The 27,106-nt window shown below is 39.2% G+C and overlaps 5 protein-coding genes across 5 annotated transcripts; 2 read left to right on the forward strand and 3 right to left on the reverse strand.

The window, feature by feature from the left end:
* Positions 1–1,000: 1,000 nt before the first annotated feature.
* PV08_11659 (uncharacterized protein) lies at positions 1,001–1,762 on the reverse strand (the record flags this gene model as incomplete). Its single annotated transcript, XM_016385967.1, has 1 exon — positions 1,001–1,762. The coding sequence occupies one exon, from the start codon at positions 1,760–1,762 to the stop codon at positions 1,001–1,003; it is 762 nt and encodes a 253-aa protein (XP_016230911.1).
* A 125-nt stretch (positions 1,763–1,887) lies between these two features.
* PV08_11660 (uncharacterized protein) lies at positions 1,888–2,601 on the reverse strand (the record flags this gene model as incomplete). Its single annotated transcript, XM_016385968.1, has 2 exons — positions 1,888–2,175; positions 2,257–2,601. The coding sequence occupies 2 exons, from the start codon at positions 2,599–2,601 to the stop codon at positions 1,888–1,890; spliced, it is 633 nt and encodes a 210-aa protein (XP_016230912.1).
* Positions 2,602–7,659: 5,058 nt separating this feature from the next.
* On the reverse strand, positions 7,660–7,851 carry PV08_11661 (uncharacterized protein; the record flags this gene model as incomplete). The annotated part of the gene is made up of 1 exon (XM_016385969.1): positions 7,660–7,851. One exon carries the CDS (start codon positions 7,849–7,851, stop codon positions 7,660–7,662), a length of 192 nt encoding a protein of 63 aa, XP_016230913.1.
* Positions 7,852–18,481: 10,630 nt separating this feature from the next.
* On the forward strand, positions 18,482–18,670 carry PV08_11662 (uncharacterized protein; the record flags this gene model as incomplete). Its single annotated transcript, XM_016385970.1, has 1 exon — positions 18,482–18,670. The coding sequence occupies one exon, from the start codon at positions 18,482–18,484 to the stop codon at positions 18,668–18,670; it is 189 nt and encodes a 62-aa protein (XP_016230914.1).
* A 5,077-nt stretch (positions 18,671–23,747) lies between these two features.
* PV08_11663 (uncharacterized protein) lies at positions 23,748–26,217 on the forward strand (the record flags this gene model as incomplete). Its single annotated transcript, XM_016385971.1, has 7 exons — positions 23,748–24,280; positions 24,330–24,783; positions 24,836–24,890; positions 24,962–25,381; positions 25,435–25,601; positions 25,669–25,791; positions 25,843–26,217. The coding sequence occupies 7 exons, from the start codon at positions 23,748–23,750 to the stop codon at positions 26,215–26,217; spliced, it is 2,127 nt and encodes a 708-aa protein (XP_016230915.1).
* Positions 26,218–27,106: the final 889 nt, after the last annotated feature.

Consider the following 27,106-nt stretch of genomic DNA (forward strand, 5'->3'; position numbering starts at 1 on the left):
GGTGCCCAAGGCCACTAGCGGTCCGGGACGACTGGATACTTAAGTATGTGCTCAAGTAGTAGTTACTAACGGACCTGTACAATGAGCGTGGGAGAATATTATACGGTTGTGGGAGGAGGAGGAGGGAAGGGCCTGCACGGGCTGTATACATTGACTACCTAAATAGATTAAGAAAAGAAGTGTACCTTCGACCGTAGAAGCTTTTCGGCCTGTAGAAAATGATTTCCCCTCGTAAGCAGTCCATGTCGGATCCCCTGGGCCGCCTGCTACAGACCATTCATTTCGGGGAGCTCGATGCGATTCGCACAAGGCACCACCAGTCAGCGGTCTGTGGCGCTCCGAGGTCGAGCGTCTTTGTCAAATCTAGAACACATAAGCTCTTCACCAAGCTCAGGGCTAATGCAGCTTTTGCCGAGAACCCTATCAAGCACCCCCCACGGGGACTTTGGTGACTGGCCGGGGGCAGCACAGGTCGGCGCTAAAGGGGATGCGTTGTCCTAGTTTCTGGCCGTAATAGGTGATGAGCCCAAGGACTTAAGTGCTTGCAAGCCAGTACTAGTACTGACTGGGCCGAGAGAAGTCAACAACCTCCTCAACTCGCAGCCGACTCATGCATGACCGCCAGTCCTAGTCGAAGCACTGGGCCAATAAACACTGCCTTGTCTCTGGGCGATCTTTCAGCCGCAGTTTCAGCCGCAGTTTCAGCCGCAGTTGAGTCAACTCCTTGGCCCAGTTAGCGTTTCGGTGTCGCCGTGCGTTAACACAAGAAAAGAATATCGATACGGGCGGGATATGTTTCGCGTAGGCCTGATTCCGCCCTGGGAGGGAGCTAGATTTCGTTTTCCTTTGCCGTGAAAGATGCGTAGCCGTATACTTATTTGTACGCTAAGCTTTGCTAAGATGGGTCTCCCTCCCCAGGGGGCAAAGGGCCTCTTCGCTTCACACCTTTTCCGGCGTATCCAGAGCAATGTATCTATCCTGCACAACGATTCCTATACACCTACCTGCTAGGCTGCTGGACAGTTGCCTCTCGTAGAGCAGCAATGACCTCTCTTGCTCCACGTCGGCCAGATCGCACAGCACCCTCCATGTAGCCTTTCCAAACATCAGCTGTTTCTGTTCCCACAAAGTGAACATCGCCACATGGAGTCTTCAAGGCATGTCCGACGGTTGAGAGGATGCCAGGACCCATCACTGGCGACGGGGCACCTCCAAACCATGCCTCCTTGGTCCATTCCATCTTGATCACATTGACCGGCTGAGGAACACTGGCGACAACACTCCCGAAGGCTCTCGAAAACTGCTCCCAAATCCGTTGACGTCCCAATACGTCGGGGAGTTGTGACCATCGACGACCAGGCTCCCCAACAATGAAGCATGAGATTGACCACTGGCCATCCGCTGGGATGCTGGTGTCGCGCGTGAAGGAGACTGGCCCCGTGACAGACTCAAACACACCCGACAGCCCGGCGTCTCGCCACCAGGGATGGTCGAAAACGTAGATCATCTTGCTGTAATATCCCAACGCAGTGCTGGCACTCAGGGTCGCTTTGGCCTCTGGCAAATGCGGCGAGAATTTGATGGAGGAGAGGAGAGGAGTAGGGACTGGAACAATCACCTTTCGACACCGGGAGACTTTTCCAGCGGCGGTCGACACTGTACAGCTGTCGGGCGCCAATTGCTCGATAGACACTACAGGTGAAGACAAGTGTAGGGTGCCCGGGACTAGTTCAGAAGCTATTCCTCTGGCAATTGACTGCATTCCTAGATGTGCACCGTCAGCGCCCGCTTGTAGTAGCTTCTTTTCGTTCCGAATCCGCCGTCAACTGGACCTGAATCATGTCGGAGCTCACCTTGCCTCGCACGCAGATATTGACCACCCTCTTTTTAGTCCGAGGAAAGATTGGCAATTCCCGTGCCGCTTTTGAAATAGTTGATCATGTACAGAGTGCTGATCTCACTGGCATCGACACCCAGCAAACCCCGCGAGATGTTGTCGGCAAAATGACCATTAATGGGAGACGGACCTGCCTGGATGCAGAAGTCCTTAAAAGTGATCTGATCTAGCTGTTGGGCACCTGGGGACTTTTCAGGTCTTTCCAGGCAAGACTCAGCTATCATTTTGTCCAAATTCGACAGCAATGCACCAAGGGAGGCCGCTTCCTCTTGTGATATCTAAAGGACCGACTGATAAGTTTTCGGACCGAAATGTGGAATATGTAGCGTAGGGCGACGACCCCTCAAGCGGACACTCACTGGTAGCTCGCCATATGGCAGTGAGACAAAAGATCCGTCTCGTTCTTCGTGCAAGGTGTTTCCTGTTGATCTCTGGATTTCGGCTCCGAGCCCGTAGCGTTGGAAGAGCTTGTACATCTCGCTCTGACTTGTGTCGTTGATCCAAGCTGCTCCTACGTCGTTGAACCCGGGGCCCGTCTCCCTCGACTTTACAGTTCGAGTTTTGCCATCTACCTGCCCGGTTGCTTCCAAGATCTGGCACGAGATGTTCGCACGTTGGAGGTGACGGCCGGCTTCCAGACCACTGAGGCCTGCGCCAACGATCACTACATCAGTCATTTCTGGATTCGGTGCAGCGGAAGGCATGATCTGAAGTTGCTTGTGTAAGTCCGCCGCCGTAAGACTTTGAGGGAAATTTGCACTTTCTGAAGCGTAAGTACGCAGTAAAGGCCGTTCGAGTGCCTATGAGGAGAATGTTGAAGGCGAGCTGGTTCTGCGGCGAGGAAATATGTACCCATCCGGTGCAGAAGTTGTTTTACGAGGCGGCTGGTACAGCGATAAACCGACCAGTAAACTCGCGGATATCTCCTTCGTACGGCGAGATTGAGGAGAGTGGTGCGGAAAAAGGCATTGGCTATACAGGATTCTGGTGTTCTCTTGGGTCAAGATAGAGCAAGCACGAGCCTTCCCAGTGCGTGTTACACAGAAATACTTCTCACCTAGCAACCTGGACTCGTCATTTCTATCCGAGTCCGCCTCGAATGGGGAGTGACAGAGCGCGAAAGCCCGTCGGTTGCTACCTATTGGTGCGTTACAAAAATCCGTAAATCGGAGAATCTTTGGAGACATGCCCACCACACAACATTTCTCAATGGCGGTGAGACCTCGTCGCGTCATTACTCAACAACAACAACATAATATCATAATATCATGATATATATATGAATTAGATACTCAGAATCGAATTCTCTATCTAGCGAACCAAGAAAATCTATATATAGACATGTAATGGGGATACCATCATAACCGAAGTTCTTCTTCGCGGTGAAAGAGGTTGTATTAAATACACTACTTATAGGAAATCAAGGCAAGACTATTATAAAGACTAATAAAGTCTTTTAAGTCTATATTTTCAAGATTAATCACGAGTTACACTTTCAGGATATAATCCTTAATGATATATTATCTATTTAAGATTATTCTTAATGTTACAAACCAGGCCTTTTATAAGGCCGCAGACCAAGCTGTGACGACAGCCACTCGGCGTTATTACCTTCAATACACATAAACCAAGGGAGCAGGGATTATATAACCTGGCCAGGATCATGGGCTCTGCTAATATACTGTATGGGGTAATGGCGTATATGGTATAATGACGCACCAAATCCTACTTCACCACCTATAAAAGTCTCTAACGAGGCACCACGACAGATATCCCATCTCCAAACGAGCTAGATAAATAGTCTGAGATCTTATCTTTATTCTCAGACTCGCTTTTGATGATCACTTGTTGATATGGTTATTGGCGTGGCCATTTAGCTAGGTGCCTTATCTTCTTTTCTCGCGTGACCTCTAACACTTTCTCTATTGAATATATAAATTCGCCTTCTAATCTAACTCTTTTGCCTTATTTATAACTCTTTCAAGCCTTAAGTAACTTCTTTTATTCTTAGTTCTATTGTTAAAGAAGAGTGTTCTTTATAGTGAGTGTTTTGATTATTTAAGTCACTCGAGCTATATATTGCTTAATGAGCGATAATAGCTTTAGTGTCTACACTAGCATAAAATTTAATAAAATATTAAACTCTTAAAGTTTAATATTATTTAGGGGAGAGCTATAGAGTAAGAAGAAGTTAAGATTACACTTTTTTGGTGATATAATTAAAATAAGAGCGCTTAAATCTATATCTCTTTATTCTTTAAGAATATTATTTAATTTAATAGTCTTCGCGCGCGCTTAAATAAATATTTCTATTTATTCTAAATATGAAATATATTATATACTAAGTTAAAAAGTTATATTAATCTTATTTAAGTGGGCGCGCTTAAAGACTATAAATATTTTTATATTAAGTGACTAAAGAAGATAAGAGTAATAAAAAGACATAATTAATAAGTTAATATTATTCTCTATATAGTGAATAATAAAATCGGCCTTAATATAACTTTTATAGCCATTAATAATTAATAATTATAACTAACTAGTCGCTTTTTTATATATTTAAGACTTAAATATCTTTATTAATTATTATAAACTAAGAATATTTAATATCTAGTTATTCTCACTAACTATAAAATACTAGTTCTTTAGTATTTAAAATAATAGCTACTCTAAATTAAGATTTTAATCTTTAAAAATAATTATTAATAAGAGAGCTTCTCTCGCTATATTAATATATTTAATAATAATTACTCACTCTTGTTTATTTATTATAGTTTTATGCTATTATATATAATTAATAGAGACTAAGATCTTTATAGTTTAATTATCACTAACTCTAAAATTAAATTTATCTATATTCTAAATATTAAAATTATAGTAAATACGCTCTTAAAATTTCGTAATAATTATGTTAAACTAGGTCTTTACTTTATTATATAATATATTATTATATTATATAATCTCTAGCTAATAAGTATAGATACTCTAAATAGTAAAATAATAATTAAGAAAGCGATAAAGTTATTCATAACTAATTAATATAAGGATCTTAATAAAGAATAAATTTTATAATATATATTAAATATATTTATATTAAATTAATTCTACTATTTTCAATAATAACACTAATATAATAAGACTTTCAGTGTATATATATCGCAAAACCTATTATATAAGAGTCTTTTTCTCTGTGTTTAAAAGAATTTAAGTGACTTCTTTAGCTTAGGCGCGTGATAGTTCTTTATTAAGATGGCGAGATATAGTTTGATTAGAGACATAAAAATAATTAATAGTGGCGCGAATCGAGCTAAACTCTTGGTTTTTATATACTGAGATAGTGTTCTGTAGTCGCTATTCATGATTCGCTACTTTTGATGTATACTTATACCTCATGGTTAATGGAAATAATAGTTAAAGGTGGTGGAGTAGGATTTAGTGCGTCATTATACTATATACGCTATTACTCTATATAGTATATTAGCCCTAGGGCCCTCTTTATTAGCACTAAGTATAAAGCCTTAATAGTCTTGTTCTTTTAACTTATATATTATCTTTATGTTTATGTCTATTTATAGATGGTCTTAAATAAATATCCCTTTAGCCTTGTATCGCTGTTTTGGCTCTAGTTCACGCCTAGAAGCGCTTTGTTTTGAATCGTCGCTATTCTCTTGAAGGCCTCCTTATGTCTAAGGGTTGATGAGTGTTTATTTCTATTTCTTCTATCTCGATTTTTAGTCTCGAGGCGCTCTTTTCAGGGTGGGATAATAGCTTGAAGATAACCCTCCTGTCTTTCTAGGCCTAGAAGGCCCTAGCGCTCGATATAGAGATCTAATGACTTAATGTATATCTCGATCTTAAGGGCCTTAGTTAATGTTGCTTTGTAGACGCCTATTATTCCTCTTAGAAATTGTCCCTGAATAGCCTGAAGGCCCTCTTAAATCGCTTTTTTTTGTCGATATATCTCTTGAAGAGGGTACCAGGTCGTCGCGCTATATATAAGGGCTGATCGAATAGCTATAAGATATACCTAGCGTCTAACCTTTATGGATAGACCCTAATTAGACCCTATGACGCTCTTTAACGCCTTAAGGAGAGTGGGTGCTCTCTTCTGAAGTAGTCGAAACTGAGGTCGTGTCATGAGCGTAACTTAGGACAGACAGCTTAATAGGCGCTCGAGGAACAACACTTCCCAGGAGTGCGCGTCAAGCCAACTTATCTTAACGTAGCTTAGCGCACTCCTGAGCTTCGCACTTCTTACGCAAGCTACTCGCATAAGGAACCTTTCTTCCTTATGCTTAGAGTCTTGTATTAGAGCGCATCTCTAGATAGGAATATCTTAACCCCTATTGTGTTATCACTCTGCCTGTTCTTCAAGTAGTTCCTAATAGATCGCGAGGTTAGACCTCTATCTAAGAGAACCTCGAGAACTCTTGTCGTCGCCTAAGGTGTGATTCTAGCGCTTCCTAGTTATATAGATATCTTAGAAGTCTTTCACTGAGTATCCAGATGAATTAACTCCGATTTTTTAGGGTGGAAAGCTAATCCATATCTATTTGCCCATTCTAGGTATATAGTGTACACCTTTTCGAGTGTCCTTATATTTATGGAATACTCCTGATCAAAGGCTAGAATATTAATATCGTCCACAAAGCTATTTAAGGCTATTATAAGTCTAGAGTTCTCTAGAGAGTCAAGAAGATCCGCGTTATAAAATAGATAGAGTATTAATGATATTAGGAAGTGTTGAGACAAGGAAATAACTGAATATATTATATACTTAATCGACTTAATTATTTTCTATCTACTAAGAAGAGAACACCCCTTAAATACTATAAAGGTGGCAACTAGCTTATAAATTAAGTATTCATCTAGGTGGCAAAGTCTCCACTTAGGTGGTAAATAATAAAAATCTATAGAACTCCTTAGAAACCCTAATTTATAATAGACCTAAGTCTATTATTAATTCTCTTTCTGACTTATAGACTAGCCTTATATTTTTATATTCTTCACACATCCCTATAAGGCTAGTTCTATTAAAACCTTCGATTTTATTGTCTCGCAATATATTGATAAACCTCGATTGTTATCTTTTGTTTTTAAGTCAATAAATCTCGACTATCGCCTCGCAATATATCGATAAACCTTAATTATTGCCTTTTTCAGCACAGCCCTAAGATCCTTTATAGAGCGATCCCAGCTAATTCTTTATTATTTTCAGTCTCTCTAGGCTTATTAGGGTATTTATTCACGAAATGCCCTAATTGGCGACAAGAATAGCACTTAATAGCGCGCTTAGTCCTCCTTAGACTAGTTTTAGCAATCATTACTGTCTCCTTAGGTTCCTGGTCCTTTAGACGCCTTAATTCGTTAATAATCGCATTGAATAAATCATCAAGATCTATATTATCGTTATTATTATTGTCGCGATATTTTGTTATTATAGCCATAATAATAGGACTATATTCACTCGAAAGATTATTTAGCGCGAACACCACTATAATAGCCTTTGAAATAGGCTTATTTCGCATAGCTAATTCATTAGTATATCCCCAAATTTTAGCTAAATAGGTCTCGATTAAATTAGAACACCTCGCGAGAGTCGTTTCGAATAGCTATTTAGCTATTATAAATTCTGTGCTGAATCCTTTAGGGCTATATAGCGTCTCTAATCGATTATAGAGAGCCTTAGCATTGTCGTCAGCAATATTAGCTGTTTAAATTAATAGTGAATCGCTGATATTGAGCCGAATAATTGCGCTAGCTTATTCAGAGTCGGATTTTCGTTTTTCTATATATTCTTCGATCTTATCTTTAGGTGTATTCTTAAAGAATTCCTTTTTAGGCCTAATGATGTAGCCTAGGTCGTCCTTTGCTAGCAAGGCTTTTAGCCTTATTCGCCAAATATTCCAGTTCTCTGCGCCTTTTAGGGGGTCGATTTTCATGCTTGGCGCCATTTTCTTGAACTGAAATATAGTTGACTGTCTTGTATGGGCCTAAGATAGTCGATATCTAGGCTTCGGAAGTCGTTATATATTTAGGGGAATCAAAGATATCTTGTTGTCACTTATTGCGCCGGATTATCGCTAACCCAGGCTCATAACCTGTTAAGACAAGGGGATAACTAAATATATTACATGCTTAATCGACTTGATTATTTTCTATCTACTAAGAAGAGAACGCCCCTTAAATACTATAAAGGTAGCAACTAGCTTATAAATTAAGTATTCACCTAAGTGGTAAAGTCTCCACTTAGGTGGCAAATAATAAAAATCTATAGAACTCCTTAGAAACCCTGATTTATAATAGACCTAAGTCTATTATTAATTCTCTTTCTGACTTATAGACTAGCTTTATATTTTTATATTCTTCACAATATATAGTTAGGGTTTTTGGGGTCTTCAAAACCTGTTGATTAGCTTATATAGACTTTTTCCTTAAGGCTAGCATTAGTATAGGCTGTTTTGACGTCCCACTGTTGAATCTCCCAGTCTAGGGCGGCTCCCAGGGCTAGGAGCAATCTCTAGGCAATAGGGTTAATTATATTAGTAAAAGTTTCGAAGAAATCGACTCTATACTCTTGTTGAAACCCTCTTGCCACTCACCTAGCCTTATAAATAGGCTCTTTATGAGGGTCTTTAATTTTAAGGACTCACTTTCTATCGAGAACCTTTATAAAGTCTTGTTTAAACACTAAAGTCTAGGTGCCTTTAGATTTCAGGTCCTTGATTTCCTTTAGACAGGCCTTTTTCCATTTTTCAGCGTCGTCTAAGTTTATAGCCTATTTATAGATCAGGTCTAGCGAGAATAATACTAAGTCGTCTATATTCTTGTCTGTTGCGACGTCTTTCAGTTATTGAATAAATAATTCATATCATGGATCGTTCTCAGGGTCATTAAGGTCTTCAATAATGTCGATATTAGGCCTTGTATTGTTGTTTTGGCCATTAATCGTTAGTGAAGTGTCCTGAGCGTCTTTCAGGGCCTCATTAAAGGCTGTGACTCTTTTTTCTACTTTAGAGAATAAATCCTTAAGGAAATAGCCCTCTAATATATCGACGTCCCTAGCCATTATTATCTTTTTACCCTTAGGCTCGAGTAATTTCACCTAGTTAGGTGCTTCTGAGTAGCCTATAAGGTAATAAGGCTTAGCTCTAGAGTCAAGTTTTTTTAGAAACTCCTTAGGCTCCTTTTTATAGTAAATAGAGCCCTATATCTTTATATAAAATATATCAGGCCTTTTCCCTATTTTGGCTTTATAAAGAGTGATATAGCCTTTTAGGACACTATGAAAAGTTCTATTATAGAGATAAGTGGCTACTAGTAAGGCTTCTCTATATAGAGATTTCGATAGCCCTAATTCGACTAGTATAAACCTAACTTTCTCTATAATAGTCTTATTAAATCGCTCACTAAGACCGTTTTAAGTTAAGATATAGAGGGCTAAATATATTACATTTATACCCTCCTTTTTTATGAATTCTATAAATTTTAGAGACTTATATTTATTGTCTGAATAGAGTCTCTTTAGAGGTTTTTATAGTTAATGTTTCTCTTTAGCCTTATAGACTATAAATTCATTAAATAATTGGTCTCGAGTCGTTAATAAATAGACTGTTATATAGCGTGATTTATCGTCTATAAAGAAGATAAAATATCGCTTTTTAGAGATCGTTTCTAGTGATATAGATTTATAGATATTATTGTGAATCTTTTCGAGGACTTCTAAGGCCTTAGTTATAGGCTCTTAATTGATTTTTACTGTGGCCTTTATTTTCAGGTATATTTCACACCTTTTTAGGCTTGTTTTAGGGGTTTTAATCTCTTTATACTTTATGGTGGCCTTAGCTAATTAATTTATAGCCTTCTCGCTTATATAGCCCATTCTTAGATACTATATATTGTCTTAAGTCGCTAAATTAGTGTACTCAGGCCTGGGTTTAGAGGGTTCTATAACTATAGCTATAAGGTTTCTTATATAGAAGCCTTTAATTATTATATCCTTATCTTTTTTATATAAACCCACTTTAGTGGGCTTAATTTAAATATTTATCTCTTTTTGCACTAATAAGTCTAGGCTCAATAAATTTAAGCTTAATTTAGATATATATAAGGCGTTAAATATTATGTCTATTTGTTCTGTTAATAAGAACTTAACTTTAATGTCCTTAATTCACTTAATTGGGATATTTAATTTCTTATCCTAGTTTAGAGAGATATTATATAGTCTTAAGTCACTAAATAATGCTTTATTAGTGTATATATATCTAGAGGCCTCGCTATTTAGTATCTATATATTTTGATTATAGATATTTTCACTAAATAAAGTATATTTAGTGTTCTCTTAAGACTTCTCATAAGTTAAGAGAGTCTCTTCTTTTTTCTTTCTCTTAAGGGTCTTATTAAGCTTTAAGTGCGGGTTTTTTAATTAGTATTTATTTTCTTTATAGTCTATTTTTTTGCAGAAGCCATATTTAGGCTTATTATTTTTAGTCTTTTTAGGTGCTTTAAAGAGTAAAGCTATTTCTTAAGATTGTTTCGACTCTAGATATTTATTTTTATTAATTAAATAGCTAAATATAGCCATTAAATCGATATCTTTAGTTTGAGTTCTTAAGTATTAAGTGATAATAGTCACTACACTTTTATATTCACTAATTAGATTGTTTAGAATATAAGCCACTATAATCTTTATTAAAATAAATAGATTTCGAGTCGTTAATTTATTTAATAGTCGCTTAATTTAAGTTAAATAGGCCTTAATTAAATTCTTTTATCTAGTTAAGATTATTAAGAATAATTCCTTATATAGAAGAAATTCTAAACTAAACCCTTTAGATTTATAAAGAGTTTTAAGTCGATCCTATATTTCTATGGCTATTATAAGGCTCTTTACTTATAAAAGAGACTTATTATTAAGTGCTAAGTAAATTAGGACTAATATCTTTATAGAGTTTAAGTGTCTAGTCCTTAAATATTAATTATAGAACTTAGAGTTATTAAAATCTTCGAGAGATCTCGAGAAATATAGTGTCTCTTTATAGCCCTTATTAATAATATAAACTTTTATTCTTAGAGCCCAAAACTCTTAATTCTAAAAGCTCTTTAAATATTAAACCCTAAAAGGATTAGATTTATTCGCCATAATGCAGTGATTTTATTAGAAATCTTGGATTCCTTAGATCGAAAGTCTTTATTATTATGTAACTAACTATATCTCTTTAGGTAATAGTTAATAACTCTTATTGATCCTTTAATATAAAGATTTCATTGCTTTTAAAGCTAACCTAGGCTTATAATCTGTTAAGAGGACCAGGTTATAGTGGGGAATGGTGAAGATAATGGCAGGGAATAGCGTGAATTGCCTTGTATATAAAGATAACTATAAATGAGTATTATGAGTGAAGCTTGAAGGACTTTATCTCGAGGTGGGTTAAGCCCTTCTTAAATAGCTAACAAGTGATGAAGAAACTAAGCATTATAAGTTATATTCTTCACTTATAAGTCATAACCTTTACTCGTGAGTCATAGCCTTCACTCGTGAGTTATGATCTTAACTTAGCTGGCTAAGTGAGGTTGTGATTAATCAGTTAGAGTTCTGGGCGAGGCTGTGGACTTTGATAGTTATGAGGCTTAGTCTTTTGAGTCTCTGGGGTTAGTTCCTTGCCTCGCTAACTATAGTGAGGATTTATATATAGTCAATAAAGACCAGATTGTATCGAGGGAACTTACCCATACACGCATAATATATAGGGAATACCCTTAGTCCATCACTTTCTATTCGACAAGAAACCCGACAAAGAAAGTGAATTACCCAGCGACCGGGAAGAAGATGAAATATTCACCTGAGTAGAGTTTAACACTTAGGAAGCGACTACACTAATAACAAGGACACAACATGAAGAAAAATACAGAATAGGCGCCAATCACAGCAGTGTGGCAGTACTTACAATAAGGTACTGGAGAAACACACTATACACCTAGGTGTGTAGGAGAGGGTGCACCATAGAACACAGAAGGTTCGATTCAAGAGGAAGTCTGAGGGATAAAGAAGACCTAGTATTCATGATGAAGTGCGAAGAAATATATAAGGGACTAACTTATACACATAACGTGCTAGGGAAGAATTATTACAATTTCATGTTTGGCGAAGAAACGGACTCAAGCGACTCTGAACCTAAATGTGACACTATGCTGTTCTATAGATATTGTTACGCGGTCATCAAAACGCTAAACTGGATCTACTATAAGGAAGAAGTATTCGGGATATATATAATTAATAATGGGCTCAAACTGAACTATACTTAGAAGCAGAATGAAAAAAAGCCAGTACTAATATGGCGATGCTTTAGATGCTATAATGACGCTCTATATACACATTAAATCGTCACTGAACAACTGTACTACTTCCCGTTTAAAGATCGATACAACCTCACCTCGAAGGAAATTAATTAAGATGTGGCGGGACATTACATTAAGGAAGAAAGAACACAAGACACCATAGTCATTAAAACACATTATTGAATTTAAATAGCTAATGAGGGAAGACAGTATAGCCCTTATATAAATCTGAACACGGGATAAATCACTATAACCTTGCGCCTGTGTAATGAGAAGCAGTGCCCATATAAAGGCGAATATATATATAATGTGATTGGAAGCGAGATACACTATCTGCTAAATGAGGCAGAAGATATTATGATGATTAACAGCTTTAAAGGACCAAAGAAAAGCGACTTGATAAAGTTCGTTATAATCAAAATCATCAAGATATATATTTGGTTTATGACCGCGTTCTAGAAACCAACGAAATATAGACAAAGTGACTATCTAAATAGAGTATCACACTACCACTCGGAATATAATTTAGATGCCAAGGAAAAGGATTAAGTGTTAGTACTAACGAAAAGGTGATATATTAGTGAGGTGTGTAATCACGCGTCTAAGATATATACACACCTTATTAACGAAGCCATAATCGAGCTATTAATCGAGATACTCTTATATATCTTTAGAAGCAAGAATATAACCATAAATAACGTGCCAAAAAACTAGGCGAAGAACCTATTATGAGGCGGAAGGTTCCACATAATAGAAAAAAGCCTTGGAAACGCTATATCAATATAGTATAAATTCAGCGTTTAACGTTATTAGTTTTCAGCGCTAGACTAGTTAATAAGCCTATCTAAGTCATGATTAATAGCGAAGTAAATCGAGACTATGTATCATCAAAAATAGCAGTAAAACTAAATAAGCAAAGAAAGAAAAATCTATACTCAGTCTTTATAATAAACAAGACACTAAGTGAGTACAATAGCGAATGAATATAACAGGAAATTCGCGATATCTATCTAGAAATTAGGGAATATAAGGAGCGAATTAAGCTCGATATAATGCTAATTAAATATAATATTATTCTAAGGATAAAGTGGCTAAAGAAGTATTCATTAATGATAGACTAAAGAAAAGGAATCTTGTTCTTCCTAAATTGTAATCATGAGAAAACAAAAGAGGAGAAACAATTAACTCTCACTGTACCTCTATAGAGAGCGATATAAATACAATCCAGAAGAAGAGCCTTAAATAAAATACGAGAGAAAAGCCTACTTAAGGAATATAAGAATTTCATAAACACTTTTAAAGAAAGAGAAAGCATAATAGCACTACTAAAGCATAAGCTATAAGATCATAAAATTACACTTAAAGAAGAAAAAGTACTAAAGTATAGCGAGTGACTTTAATAACTATTTAAGAAGAAGAAAGACTTCCTTAAGAAATATATAGAGACTTACTTAAAGAAAGACTTTATTTAATTATTTAAGTTATTCATAGTATATAGTGTGCTTTTCGTCTCAAAAAAGAATAAATCTCTTTAACTATATATTAACTTTCGACCACTTAATATAATCACCAGAAAAAATCGATACTCACTACTCTTAATTAAGGAACTACAAAATAAACTCCTTAGTGCAAAATACTTCATCACACTTAATATACAGAACATCTATTATCAAGTATAAATAAAGAAAAACCATAAATAGATAACAGCTTTTAGAACTAGTTTTAGGCTATATAAATATTATATTATACTGTTTAAATTAATTAATACTTTAGTATCTTTCTAGAAACTAATTAATAATACACTATAAAAATATCTTAATAACTTTATAGTTATATACTTAGATAATATACTTATATTCTTAAAGATATATAAAGAATATATACAGTATATTTAAAAGATTCTAAGAAAACTTTAAGAAAAGAACTTACCCTTAAAACTCAGTAAATATAAGTTTTATAAAAAACGAATCTAATTTTTAGATCACATTATATTTAACAAAGATATTAAAGTGAATCTTGATAAAATAGCGCTAATCAAGGACTAGCTAGAACCAAAAAATATCACGAAAGTATAGTCTTTTATTGAACTACTTAATTACTATTGAAGATTTATTGAAGAATTTTTGAAGATTATAGCGCCTTTAATAAACCTTATCAAGAAGGATATCTTATTCGAATTCGAACTAAAATACAAGAGAGTGTTTAAACGCCTTAAAGAAGCTATCATAATAATATCGATACTTACAATATTTAATCCTAAGCTAAAGTGTTAAGTAAAAATAGACGCATTAAATAAAGTAATTAGAGCTCGCCTCACATAAAAAGGGCTAGACAATAAGATTTAAATAATTATATACTTCTCAAAAAGAATGATAGGGCCAAAACTGAACTATAATATCCACAATAAAGAGTTACTCACTATAGTGATATATCTTAAGAAATAAAGAGTATATCTTAAAGATACTAAGTACTAAGTTTAGATCTATACTGATCATAAGAATTTATTGTACTGAATAACTATAAAGAAACTTAATCATAGATAGGTTCGATAGACAGAAATATTAACATTATATAACTTCAAGATACACTATATTCGAGGAAAAGAAAATATTATAATAGACGCGCTCAGTAGACAGCCAAATTACATGGAAAACATTAAACTGAAGCTCATAATAGTGCTTAAGAAGAAAGATAGCGTCTTAATATATATAATATCTAAGATAGAGATACTAACTCTTATCGATATCGAGTTAACAAGAGAACAAAAGAAAAAAATCATCAAAGGACAACACGATAACAAGTTAGCAAAACACCTAGGTATCGAGAAAACGCTTAAACTAGTCACGAGAGACTTTATCTAGAAGGGAGTTAAGAAAGATATAATAAAATATATTAAGAATTATAACACTTATCATAAAGCAAAATATATAAAACATAAACTCTATAGATTACTCTAAACACTAACAATACTAGGAGAAGCATAGTACATCATTATATTAGATTTTATTATAAAGCTACTAAAGTCTAGAGAACCCCTTATAGATATAAAATTCGATAATATATTTATAGTAAATAATATCCTAACTAAATACGCAGAATTTATTCTATATAAAGAATTATTAACAGTAAAAGACTTAATATATACACTATATAAAAATATCTTTAGTCGACACAAAATATCAGAAGAAATACACTCGAATCGAGACAAGCTATTTATATTATAGTTTTAGTAATTATTAATAAACCTTATATAAGTTCACTAAAAACTATTAATAATATTTTATCTATAGAGTGATAAATAAATAAAGAGAATAAATTAGACACTAAAACAATATTTATAATATTATATTAATTTTTAGTAAAATAATTAGATATAATTACTATTCATTATATAGTTTATATTTAATAACAAAGCAATAGTAATAGAAATATCACTATTCTATATAAATTATAAATTCTATCTAAAAATAAATAAAGATATAAAGAGTATTAAACTAATTATAAAAAAGGTAGCAATCTTAATTAAGAAATTATAATCATTATATAAACTATTAAAAAAGAGCTTAAGAAAATATCATAAAAAATAGTTAAAAACTTAAATAAATAAAGATCTAAGAGATTAAACTTCAAAGAAGAGAAAGTAATCTATCTTCTTAGAAAAAACATTAAAATATAATAACTATCTAATAAGTTAAATCATATTAAGATTAAACCTTATAAAATTAGAAGAAAGCTTAAATTAATGAACTTTGAATTAAAACTATTTAGAGAAATAAATATTTATTCAGTTTTTTATAAATCACTTCTTAAGAAAGTATCATTAAATATTAAATCAAGACTAGTGCTAATATATAAAGAAACTTAATAATTAATATATAATATCGAAGAAATTCGAGACCATAGATTAGTTAAAGAAAAAATACACTATCTAATTAAATAGTTAGAATATAGCGAGAAAGAGAATTTATAGAAACCTAAGAAGAACCTTACTCGATAGATAGTAACCGAGTATTATTTAATTAAATAACTTTCTAATTAATGAACTTAAAGATAGAGACCTTAGCTTAGGCGAAGTCAGGATTATCTAGAGTTACTTTATTATTCTTAAAGAGATTATTTAATATACTTAGAGTATATATTTTATGCTGTAGTATAATATTAAACTTTTTCTTTAACTTTACTAATGACTTCTCACTCTTAATTAAGTTAAACTCTATAGAGACTAAATTCTTCTTGGCCTTAAATATTTTACTTATTATCTTTAGTAACTCTTTATATATCTTGATTATTGTGGTATATAAGTGAAGAATATATCACTAGTATTCACGAGACTTACACTGAAAGGCCTTTTTCTCTTCACTAACCTTATAAAATTCGGCTAGAGTGAAGGTTTCGTTATAATCTCGCTGGTGACAAATACACTCAATATATTTCACTGACTACGCGTGATTATAATAATATATAGCCTCATGAGCTATATACTAGAAGCAGGCAATTATGGCTATATTCTTGGGGATAGATATAGAATTGACAAGCTAGTGCTGATGAGCAAATTAGAGGATAGAAGGTTTAGAAGATTTTGGTTTTCCACAAGATGATTTTCTAATATGGAAAGCCTGCATGGTTAGCCATGCAGAAAGAACAGAAAAAGAACTTAAGGAGGAGTGTTTACTTTATATATATTGCGGATAATGAATAGGTCTAGAAGGGAGAAAGTATTATAAGTTAGTCTGCCCATAGGCCGTATAATTAACCTATAACTACAGGATAGTGAAAGAGGCAAGTTAAATAAAGGTAGCCTTACTTGGGGGCTAGTGTATATAACTTTTAGGATAGAAAAAAAGGTGTTATGCTATAGTGCTAAAGTGCTATGATAAGCAGCATAATAACACTACAATAATATAGCACAACACCAGCTATATATATATACACAGTCATTATATAGGCTTACTATATAGTCAACTTCGTTCACGATTATACCTATATATTTTGGCTGTGATCACTTCGCTCTAGTACTCGCTCAAGTACTTCGTTCTTAGCGACCTCGCCATCTATACTTCTCACTTATCAAGAAACCATATGTACAGTGACATCTCCGGTGGAGCGAAACGTAATAATATACTCTATAACTGGTGATTTTAGATATAAGATCAACTTCTATTGGCGACTATATGTTGAGACAAGGGGGTGACTGAATATATTGCATGCTTAACTGACTTGGTTATTTTCTATCTACTAAGGAGAGAACGCCCCTTATATACTATAAAGGTGGCAACTAGCTTATAAATTAAGTATCCACCTAGGTGGCAAAGTCTCCACTTAGGTGGCAAATAATAAAAACCCATAGAACTCCTTAGAAACCCTGATTTATAATAGACCTAAGTCTATTATTAATCCTCTTTCTGACTCACAGACTAGCCTTATATTTTTATATTCTTCACACCATAGACCGCCTGATAGCAATTAAATTGCACGAGTTTAATGTGACGCTTCTCATGGTCGACGATTTTAAGGTTATCACCCATTTAGTAGTCTTGTTTGTGGAACTCGCTAAGCTAGCGACTATACTAAGACGAATACTAAACCTATATACCAGACATTCTATAAATCGTCAAGAGATATATTGTCCAACCGCGACCTAATTTAAGACTTGATTCTCACAGTAACCTAAGTGTCTATACTACTCGTAATTCACAATGCCCTATCACTTATCTATAAACAGAGCTACCTTATTATTAAATCTCTCAAATCATGACTAGATAATCTTCTAGATAAAGCTCGATTATACGATAGTTCAAACCATAGAATCTATCATCGAGACGCTTCAAAAGTATACATAATATACTTTATCGTTATGATCACCTACTTAAATCTGTTTAAGGATACAAGGCACTTTTCTGCCAATAATCTTGGAACCTTAGTCGCCTTGTCTTGTATGATACATTTATACCACGAGATATATATACGAGACAATATAAACTTTCTCTCGATGTCAACACTTAATACATAATGATGACAGCAGTCCCCTAGTTACGTTATATTATCACTTCTCATCAAGGTGATATATATACTCAGGAGCTCGACATTATTGTGAGGACACTTGAGCGCATACAGATCAACTTTGCTGGGGGTGTTTCGGTGCTCAGTACGATTAACCGATTGCGTGCTTCTTCTACCCCGGTGAGAATTCGATCAGGTTCGCTCGCTTCACCAGACGAGCGACACACAGACTGCACTGTCTTCGATATGCATGATTTGCCGCGACTTTTCCCGTTTCCAGCATCGTTCAGTCCGAGACTAGAACTCACCCTAGCCAATGGCTCCTCGTGGATGAATCTAGGCGGGGCGAAGCCACCATTGACACCTGAAGACTTTGGCCGCATCTTTGACGAGTTTCTGGATATCTCACTGTTACCATTCGAGACTGGGTTGTAGTCCGGTGATCTCTTATAAACCACAAGTTCTACCCTACCTAAGCAATGCTCCTTGGATTTCCCAGCTGTACGTCGTGTATGACTAGCATATTTGTAATGCTGGCAAATTCAGGCCTCTAGACCATCCAGCGCCGTCTTGACCCGCGCAACCGTATCTGTTTAAGCCTTTCTCCTTTCGAAGACACAAATTCTCCCATCATGTGGTTCGCTCTCCCTTCTACGTGGTGCCTTACACCGTGGCCACAAGAATCCTTCTTGTATACTGGCCCACGAATCAAACAGCACATTGATCATATTCGTCGATGGATCATCCCGTGGGTCAGCACAGGGGCTAACCCATTCATCCACGCCAAGCTTTACCAATACCATTACCCGGTGTGCATCCAGGACGCATACACGATGCTCTCAGCGTATCTCCACCGAACACCGGAGAACGAGCAGTTCGTATTCCAAATCCTCGAGGCACGGATCAGCGAGCTTGTCTAACTCGATATACCCCAGGTAGAAACAGACCCGGCCGGCACTTGCCCAGCGATCCTTCGCATCGCTTTCGGTTTGGCCCGTCTCCACGCTTCAATTGCTTACCACTTTGTCGCCCCCTTTGACGGTGATATTGGTCTGCGCCAGCGCGCAGAACAAATCCTTCCCTTCCTGGAAACATGGATGCTAGAAACAGTCGTAGATGCCTCTGTCTCTCCCCAGGCTTTGTCCGGTACCGCCTTGACCAGACCTTGTCTAGCTAACAACAATCTTGGAGTCTCCGAGGCATTCTGGGCCTCCTCGATCGTGGCAGAATCCCTCCGCCGCACTTTTCTCGTTGGTAGTAGCATTATCAACTCCTATGCGATGGCAAAAGCTGGCATTGTTGCGTTCGGAAGATGTACAGGCGGGTTGCCTTGACAACGCGACAAGGCGCGTGGGAAGCAAAGTCAGCTGCAGCGTGGGAGGATATGGCAATGAATGTGAATTTGGGACTGTTCCACATGGGTGACGCCAAGACTACAAACCTAGAAAGAGGTCATCAAGCTGATCTGACGAGCATAGGGGCGTACATACACAGGCATATGCGAGCACAATGTTGACAAGCAGCGGAGAACAAAGTCTTGTCGATTTGTTGCCATGTCCTCGAAGAAAAGATCTCTCTGGAATGCCGCAGTGAATTGGTACTCACAGCGGAAAACCGTCTGCAGAAGGTTCCGCATAAGCATGTTGTCGCTGCACAGGGTTGTCCAGGACGAGAGTTTCACGTCAGAGAGTCTCTCTCCACAACTTGTGCTGCATAAAATGGTTGGAGATAGGGGCTGAGGTGTTGAACATGATGGCGCTTACCACCCGCACGGGAGACATGGTGCTTCGCAGCATCCCTACTCCGAGATCTCAAGGATGATGTCGTTGCCTCGTGGATCAACGTGTCCAGGTAATGTTTGTCTGTTGTTAGCGACTCTGGAAACTCTGATTGATATGGGAAATCGTATCGATATGTGGCCTCAGGCATCACTGCCATCTGCAGCAAAGCATAGTCAGACTTTAGGTGGCGGAGGATGGTCGTAGGGTCAGTCCCAGTTCGGATGCGCTCCGGCAAGCCCGGACAGAGAGCGGGATACGGAAACCACGTGATCATTAGTCGACACTTCAAACAAGGAAGCGGCACAGGCTTATGCGGATCCAAGCACAACAGTGAAAGTCGGAACGATGCGTTGGCGGCAACCGCAAACGTGACTGTGCTTGTTCCTCTTGAGGTGACTATGCACATTGCTGCTACGAATCATGGGTCCATACCCCGAGAATCAAGGAGAGGAGCTCGGCTCAAGGTGTCGGATGTTTTTGCCAGCGCCGTCGGATTTTGCTAAGATCCTAAGCCGTGGGTGGGAGAAAAATCGTGAGCCTCCAGCTTCCGAAGGATAAGAAGATGGGTGCTGTAATTGCGTGCAGTGATCGTCGAACAAAGAAGATCGATGTACTTTTACGTATAAAGTACGAGTCTGTTCAATATGCTGATATGCAGAAGTTGAACAGACTGAGTTCCGGGCGTGTCCGATGTCCGTCTCTACAACTTGTGATACTCACGCCTACCGCCCACGGCTAACGCCGACGCCCCGACGCTCCTTTGGAAGAATCGCAACTTTTGAAACACCATCAATTCGCTCCTTTCTCACTATATCATTCTATATCCCAGGCTTCATTCCTCTCTTCTCCTTCCGCATATCGCCAGGTGAACCCAGGACCCCGGCGGATCCCGCCCATACCCTCTAGGCACCCCCCGATGCGGCGGAGAGAAAGAACCTTCGGGAGGAGAGAAATTTTCACTCATTTTGCCCCATATATCACATAGGACCCGGCCTCCGAGTTGAGGGGGTCATACTCGTCAATACATCCTGTTATGCAACGCTCAGTTCTAAGTGATGTCTAGGGGCTAAATAGGATGTATTGACGAGTCTGACCTCCCTCTCTCGGAGGGAGATCCCTATCTATTATATAGGCGAAAGGAGCGTTGCGAGGGAGGGCTTTCTCGCCGTCGCACAACGCACCGCTTGGAGTCATCCGCCGCCATCGGGCGGCGTTCTATCGGGCGACGTTCTAGACGGAGAGAAGCCCTCCTTGTGAAGGCCAAGAATATAGTCATATATGACTAGAAACAGTGAATTGATGGTGTTGCAAAAGTTGTAAGGAACGTGAGGGCGTCGGCGTTCCGCCGGAGGCGCTAAGGCGGTAGGCGTGAGTATTTGACTTGTAAAGACGGTGACTGACATCGCCCGCAACTCAGCCTAGTCCAACACATCCCATTTGACCCCAAACAACGCCTAGAACTGAGCATTGCATAACACGAGCTGGTTGCAACGAGCATGCGGCATGTTGGCTTTTTGGCCACCACAATAGGTCCTCTGCTGGATTTCTATCACTTCGTGAAGCTAAACAATATCGTTTTGCTCTATATACTAGCTCGTTTATCTCATACTTTACAGCCACTAGATATTGCTTGCTGTTCACCTTCAAAAACGACGTATAGGAACTAACTCCTGAAGCATACCGTTCTCGGTGTCCACCACATTATGAAGAACCATTTTCTACACCATTACCACGTTGTTAGGCCAATTGAAATCAAAGAATCAAACATCAGGAGCGCCTTTGTGGCCACAGGATTGGTGCCATTTGATCAGGACGTTGTGATAGTCAAGTTGGGCCCAATTATCAATGATATTGGGATATTTTCAACACACCCTCGCTCTCGACTAGCCAAGAACTAGACAATAGCTGGCTTCCACAGACGCCGGTTGATATATCGACATTGCTAAAAGCGTCCAGAACGATCCACAAAAGCAATCCTAAGTGCATCACGAGCTCAAGTCCAACTAGTATAGCCGTACAGAAGGTGGTTTGAGCGGCGACAAAATACACTCACAAACTGGCAATTGCGGAGTAAGAACTTGCTTGAATATGCAGAACAGTGAAAGAGTTGACGGCGGTGGGGGCCGTAAGAGGAAATGTATACGAAATAAGGGTATCCTGACGGCCGAACAAGCCCTGGGGACGGCGCTAGTTGTGGAGGAGATAGTGAGGTGTTCGGACGGCGGCACCATATCGGTGGCCAAACACCCAATCAGAGGCACTGTAGACAGTTTAATGTGCCAGGACATAACGCCAGGACGTGCCAGAGGCCGTGAAAACGCCGAAAACGTTCTATATCAGAGTTATTTCGACTTCATTGTCGTAAAAATGGCAGGTTGGTGGGGTTGGGGGTGTCTTGAGACGCCTAGATCTCGCCGGGAACGGTTATATCTAGCGACTCAGTGAGCAAAGGACGAGGTAAGGAAGCGCACCACCTAGCATAGCTGGAAGTACACTTCCGAGGAGGGAAAGTACAAGAGGCTTTCCCCTCCCGAATTACATAGGGACGACTTCTTCGCTTTTCATTGCATCGGCTATTTGACTAGTTTATCACAGGGCTATTTACAGTGAAGGTCCTGATAGGGGGTTCAAAATGTCTAGCCAAGCCGGGTGTCTAGCGAAGGCGGGAAGTACATTATACCAGTCGGATAATTGAGTCGGCTGTAAGTTCATGAAACGATGAGCGATAATGCAGTACAATAAACTTTGGTGTAGCTACAGCCATTTTTGTTGTGCGAGGCTATTGACTTTGGCACACTTGGCATTCGCTCTCAATTTCATTCGCTCTGGCCATTCGCTCCCCGGAGGGATTCCCATGTGACCGATTGGCCCGGCACTCATGTCTTTAAGGTGAGATGGTTCGGATGTTATTGAGAAAAGGTTTTGTCATCAGCGATGTACTTGATTGACTTTGCTGAAGGGGCAAACCCCACAGGGTTTACGACGGACAGTGGTCCACGTCAGCCCAAGTGAATCGGCTCAGTTGAATTTTGCAGATTGTCCAAAACAGGATCTTGCGGACAACCAGAGTCAGTAAGTCAAAGGAAATATCTGCATACCTGTGGACTTGGATCTGATTGCCTTATACGGAATAGCCAGAGCCATTTTCTTCACATTGGATACCCTGACTTGCAGTAGTTAGTTGAATTTGTTGCCGCAGAATCCTCGGTAAAAGGCCATAACGTCACGTGGTTTCAAATGCCAAGCGAAATGAAGATGAACTTCATAAGCGGCGTGGTTCAACGCCAATACCTACGGAATCAATCTTCTCAACACCGCCGACTTGATCTGCGGAAAACCACAAACGTTGTTTGCTTTCCTTGCCGACACCCTCTACCTGGCTATGCGATCTCGACAAAATGAACCACAGGCGGGTCGGTCTCGATTCCATTAGTGGCCAGCAAGATGTCCCCCAGTCAGAGCCTTACCGAAGGAATTACCGAAGGAATTACCGAGCATGTGACCTTTGCCGGAGGAAGAAAATACGTTGCGACCTAGGCGACTTGAGAGATCCTCAGCCTCCATGTGCCAAGTGTAAGAGAGAAAACAAGAAATGTGTCTTCGTCTCTGGATCAGGAGGGAGATCGGAACACAATCAATCTCGATCGCGTAAGTCTACTCAATCGGCACCATAAAGTGGAAAGAATTATATCAATACTGGAACAGGGTGGACATATGGTTCACTCCATAGTATGGCCGAAGACTGCGAAACTGCCAGTCAATCACGGATAGACAGCGAAATGGTGCTTCATGAGGCTTCATTCAGCGACACTACCTCGATACAACTGGCCCAAACTTCAATTCCAGCATCATCTCAACGGCCTGCAGACAATTCCAGTCAAACGCAGACAGATTTTGACTCTCTAAGATCGATCACTGATAGGGAACGTGACGCTACCACTCAGGGGATAGTTGAGACCGCGCTGCATGATGACACTGACGCTCTCCACTTACTTTTCGATGCCACTTCTCAACGTACTCCTCGAGATCGCCAACCAGTTATTCGCGAAGGTCAATACCTATACACAGATGTTCCGGACATGTTAGCGAGTCGACATACTCATGCCACAGTTGTTAACGCGACACACCCTGATACGGCTTCTTGGCGGGAAATGTTCAAGGTGCTGCCTGTTTTACAGGACGACCAAATCAGGCTCTGGGCACGCTTTCCTCCATGTATACAAAGGATAGTAAGCCCGCAGGAGGTCCTAATGTACATTGAATAGTGCGTTGAAGCTGACTGACAAGTTTGGGGCTTGCTAACATGCCTCCAGCTTCTTCGTCGTTCTAAATAAGCAGATGCCAATCATTAGCGACTGGTTTCACAACAAGTCTCACCATGAGGTGCTCATGCGAGAAGAGTCAATTCTTTGTTACTCAATACTCACAATCTCCTCCAGACTTCTGGTACTCCCGGGACACAATGGACGGTCTCGAGGCTATCTTCTCCACGACCACTTCTTCAAATATGTCCAGGAAGGCATACAAAGCTTGCTGTGGGGTTTACCTTTAGGTCAACGAAGCGGTATCTCTGCCGTGGGAGCCATAGAATCCCTTATACTCCTTACACAATGGGTAGGATGTTCCCGACTGACCACTTCGAGCAATTTGGTATTTACTAGCAGCAGCAACCCCGCAGTCTACACTTGCAGCTCTCTTCCTTCGATCTATCACGGTCAGGAATGGCGCTTCCTGAATCCGGCTCAGGATCACATGAGAGTCAGGAAGGTAGGCTCTGGCTCTACTTCACACGCTTCCGGATCAAGCTGAGTATTGACAGATTTTGAAAAGAGCGCAGCAACAACCATGGCACTTCGTACTGATACTATGTGCTGGTAAGCTATGATTCACGCCTACAGGGATTACAAATACTTAGAGCCAAGCAGGCGTCTCATCAATCTTGCAGCGACAGTGGCTGCGGAGAACGGTTTATATGACAAGCGACAGAGGAAGCGGGAAGTGCTTGAAATATGTCAGAACCAACCATCTCGATTGCCTCACATACAGCAGATCTTGTACATTTATACGTCACATCTAGTCGGTCGACTAAAGCGCCCTAATCCTTTGGCAGCTGTATCCATCCCAGATCTGAAAGAGGAAATCAACGCAGCCATAGCAAGAAGCTCGGTACGCCACCAGCCTGACTGGCAGCCGGTCCTCAATGGGTGGTTAGATCTAGTGGAGCTGGGTCAAGTGGCGAGTCAGGTTTTCTGCAATCCTTCCCAAAGCACGACTAAGGCGACAAATGAGGGAAAGTCTCTGACTATGGTCCGGCATTTTACTCAGGCCCTTTCTCAGTGGTGGGAGAACTTTGAGACTCTGACCAGTATCTTCATATCCCTTGCACCCACCTGCCTGTACTGGACTAATTCATGGCAGTGCCCAAAGCTTTCCGGTGCAATATGGAAGTGGAGTATCAGTATTTAAGGATACTGATACAAGCCACCATTCTACAATCTCAATCTAAGCAAGACTCTGCATCTATATCTCGGCAACTTGGCGTCCAGCATGAGCTGAGTCCGGATTTGCGAACATGGTCACAGGAGGTATTCTAGATCCTTGCGCTTGTCGATCTACCACCCAAACTCTTGCTAAACCACACTCGTTCTCTAGATTTCGACCAGTTGCTGCACTGTTTACGATGTTGTTGCTGAACTTCACGAAATGGAAGCTCTGAGAGCAATCACAGCGCCTCTACTGCTTCGTATTGTCACAGTCTGCATGTTTGGGCTAAAAGTCAGAAGTTACAATCATATTTGTCCACCGTCAACTAACTGTCCCTCACAGGTACTCTTGATAACTAGATTTGCAGCTGACAAACTGCTTTCTTCTTTGATTGGAGCGATCGTCGCTTTACGAAGTTGTTCCGTTGATGATCTACATCTTGCAAAGTATTATGCCCAGCTCCTCGAGCACCTTGTCGAAATATCAAAGATCCGCTGCATATCCTCGCATGAATCAACTCATTCAAGGCCTGATGGCTTCTCAAACGCCACTGAGCATATGGATAAGGATTTTGATTCGCATCACAAAGAGCGTCTCAATCTATTTGATGATCCATTTCCTATCGACTGGGATGACTGGTTGGCATATCAATTCGATCCCGCGTTGGCCAACATGTTTGAGTTTGGCGACAACGAGCAGACTCTTCTTCCGCGTTAGGACCGAGCAGATCTTGCCGCCGAACAATGATATAATTCCTCCGGAACTTCTTCGGGTTGTAATACCCGAGCTTGCGGAGTCAAGCGTCCTTCACGGTTCGAAATATGTCCGCACTGCTGTTCAGTCTCTTAAACGAAGTTTAAGATACTAATGAGTCGCCGAGAAGAGGCCCATTCAATGTTTCTTATCCATTCTACATGGGCAGAAAGCGAGAGTTTGAGATACGAAGCTCGATTATGCCAACTGCAACAACTTACTCGCAGCGCATTTTTCATGGGGAAAACGATACAGATATCCAGTAATACAAGCAAAAAGGTCAGGCCGTTCAATCCTTGGTCAATTATTATACATCCGACATCAATGCCAAAAGTTTCCTCTTCCTCATCACGGGTGTGCATTTGTCTTCAAAGCTCGCCAAACCCCTCCGAAACCACTCCAGTCTAGCACATCAATTTCTGGAAGTTGTCAAATCTCGCCGCAGCTATTAGAGCTTGGCCGAGATTCCTCAAACCATTCTGGAGACCGTCAAATTGACGATTCTCCATTGTCCAAGCTCTTTCAACTCTCAGACGGCTCGCCTAGTCGTTCTCTTGAAGTTGCATCACGAAATCTTTGGCAAATGGCCCCTGAAGTTCTTGAGGGCATAGTGCCTCGCGATAATTTCGAACCAACAATAAAGAAAATCCAGGGGCTTCGAGATGTATATGGAACTGTAAGCACAGTCCTCCTCGATAGTTCTACATTTGTTCTTCAGTCCATTTCCGTCGTCTCGACGGAAATGGTACCGTCTTTCGTATCATTACTTTAACTCTCGAAAGATCCTTTTCTTCGAAGATCTCGGCCCAATAAAAGAGCTTCAGGGACGCATTCCTTTATACTCCGCAAATTT

Source organism: Exophiala spinifera, assembly GCF_000836115.1.
Source record: "Exophiala spinifera strain CBS 89968 unplaced genomic scaffold supercont1.9, whole genome shotgun sequence".
NCBI classification, from domain to species: Eukaryota; Fungi; Ascomycota; class Eurotiomycetes; order Chaetothyriales; family Herpotrichiellaceae; genus Exophiala; species Exophiala spinifera.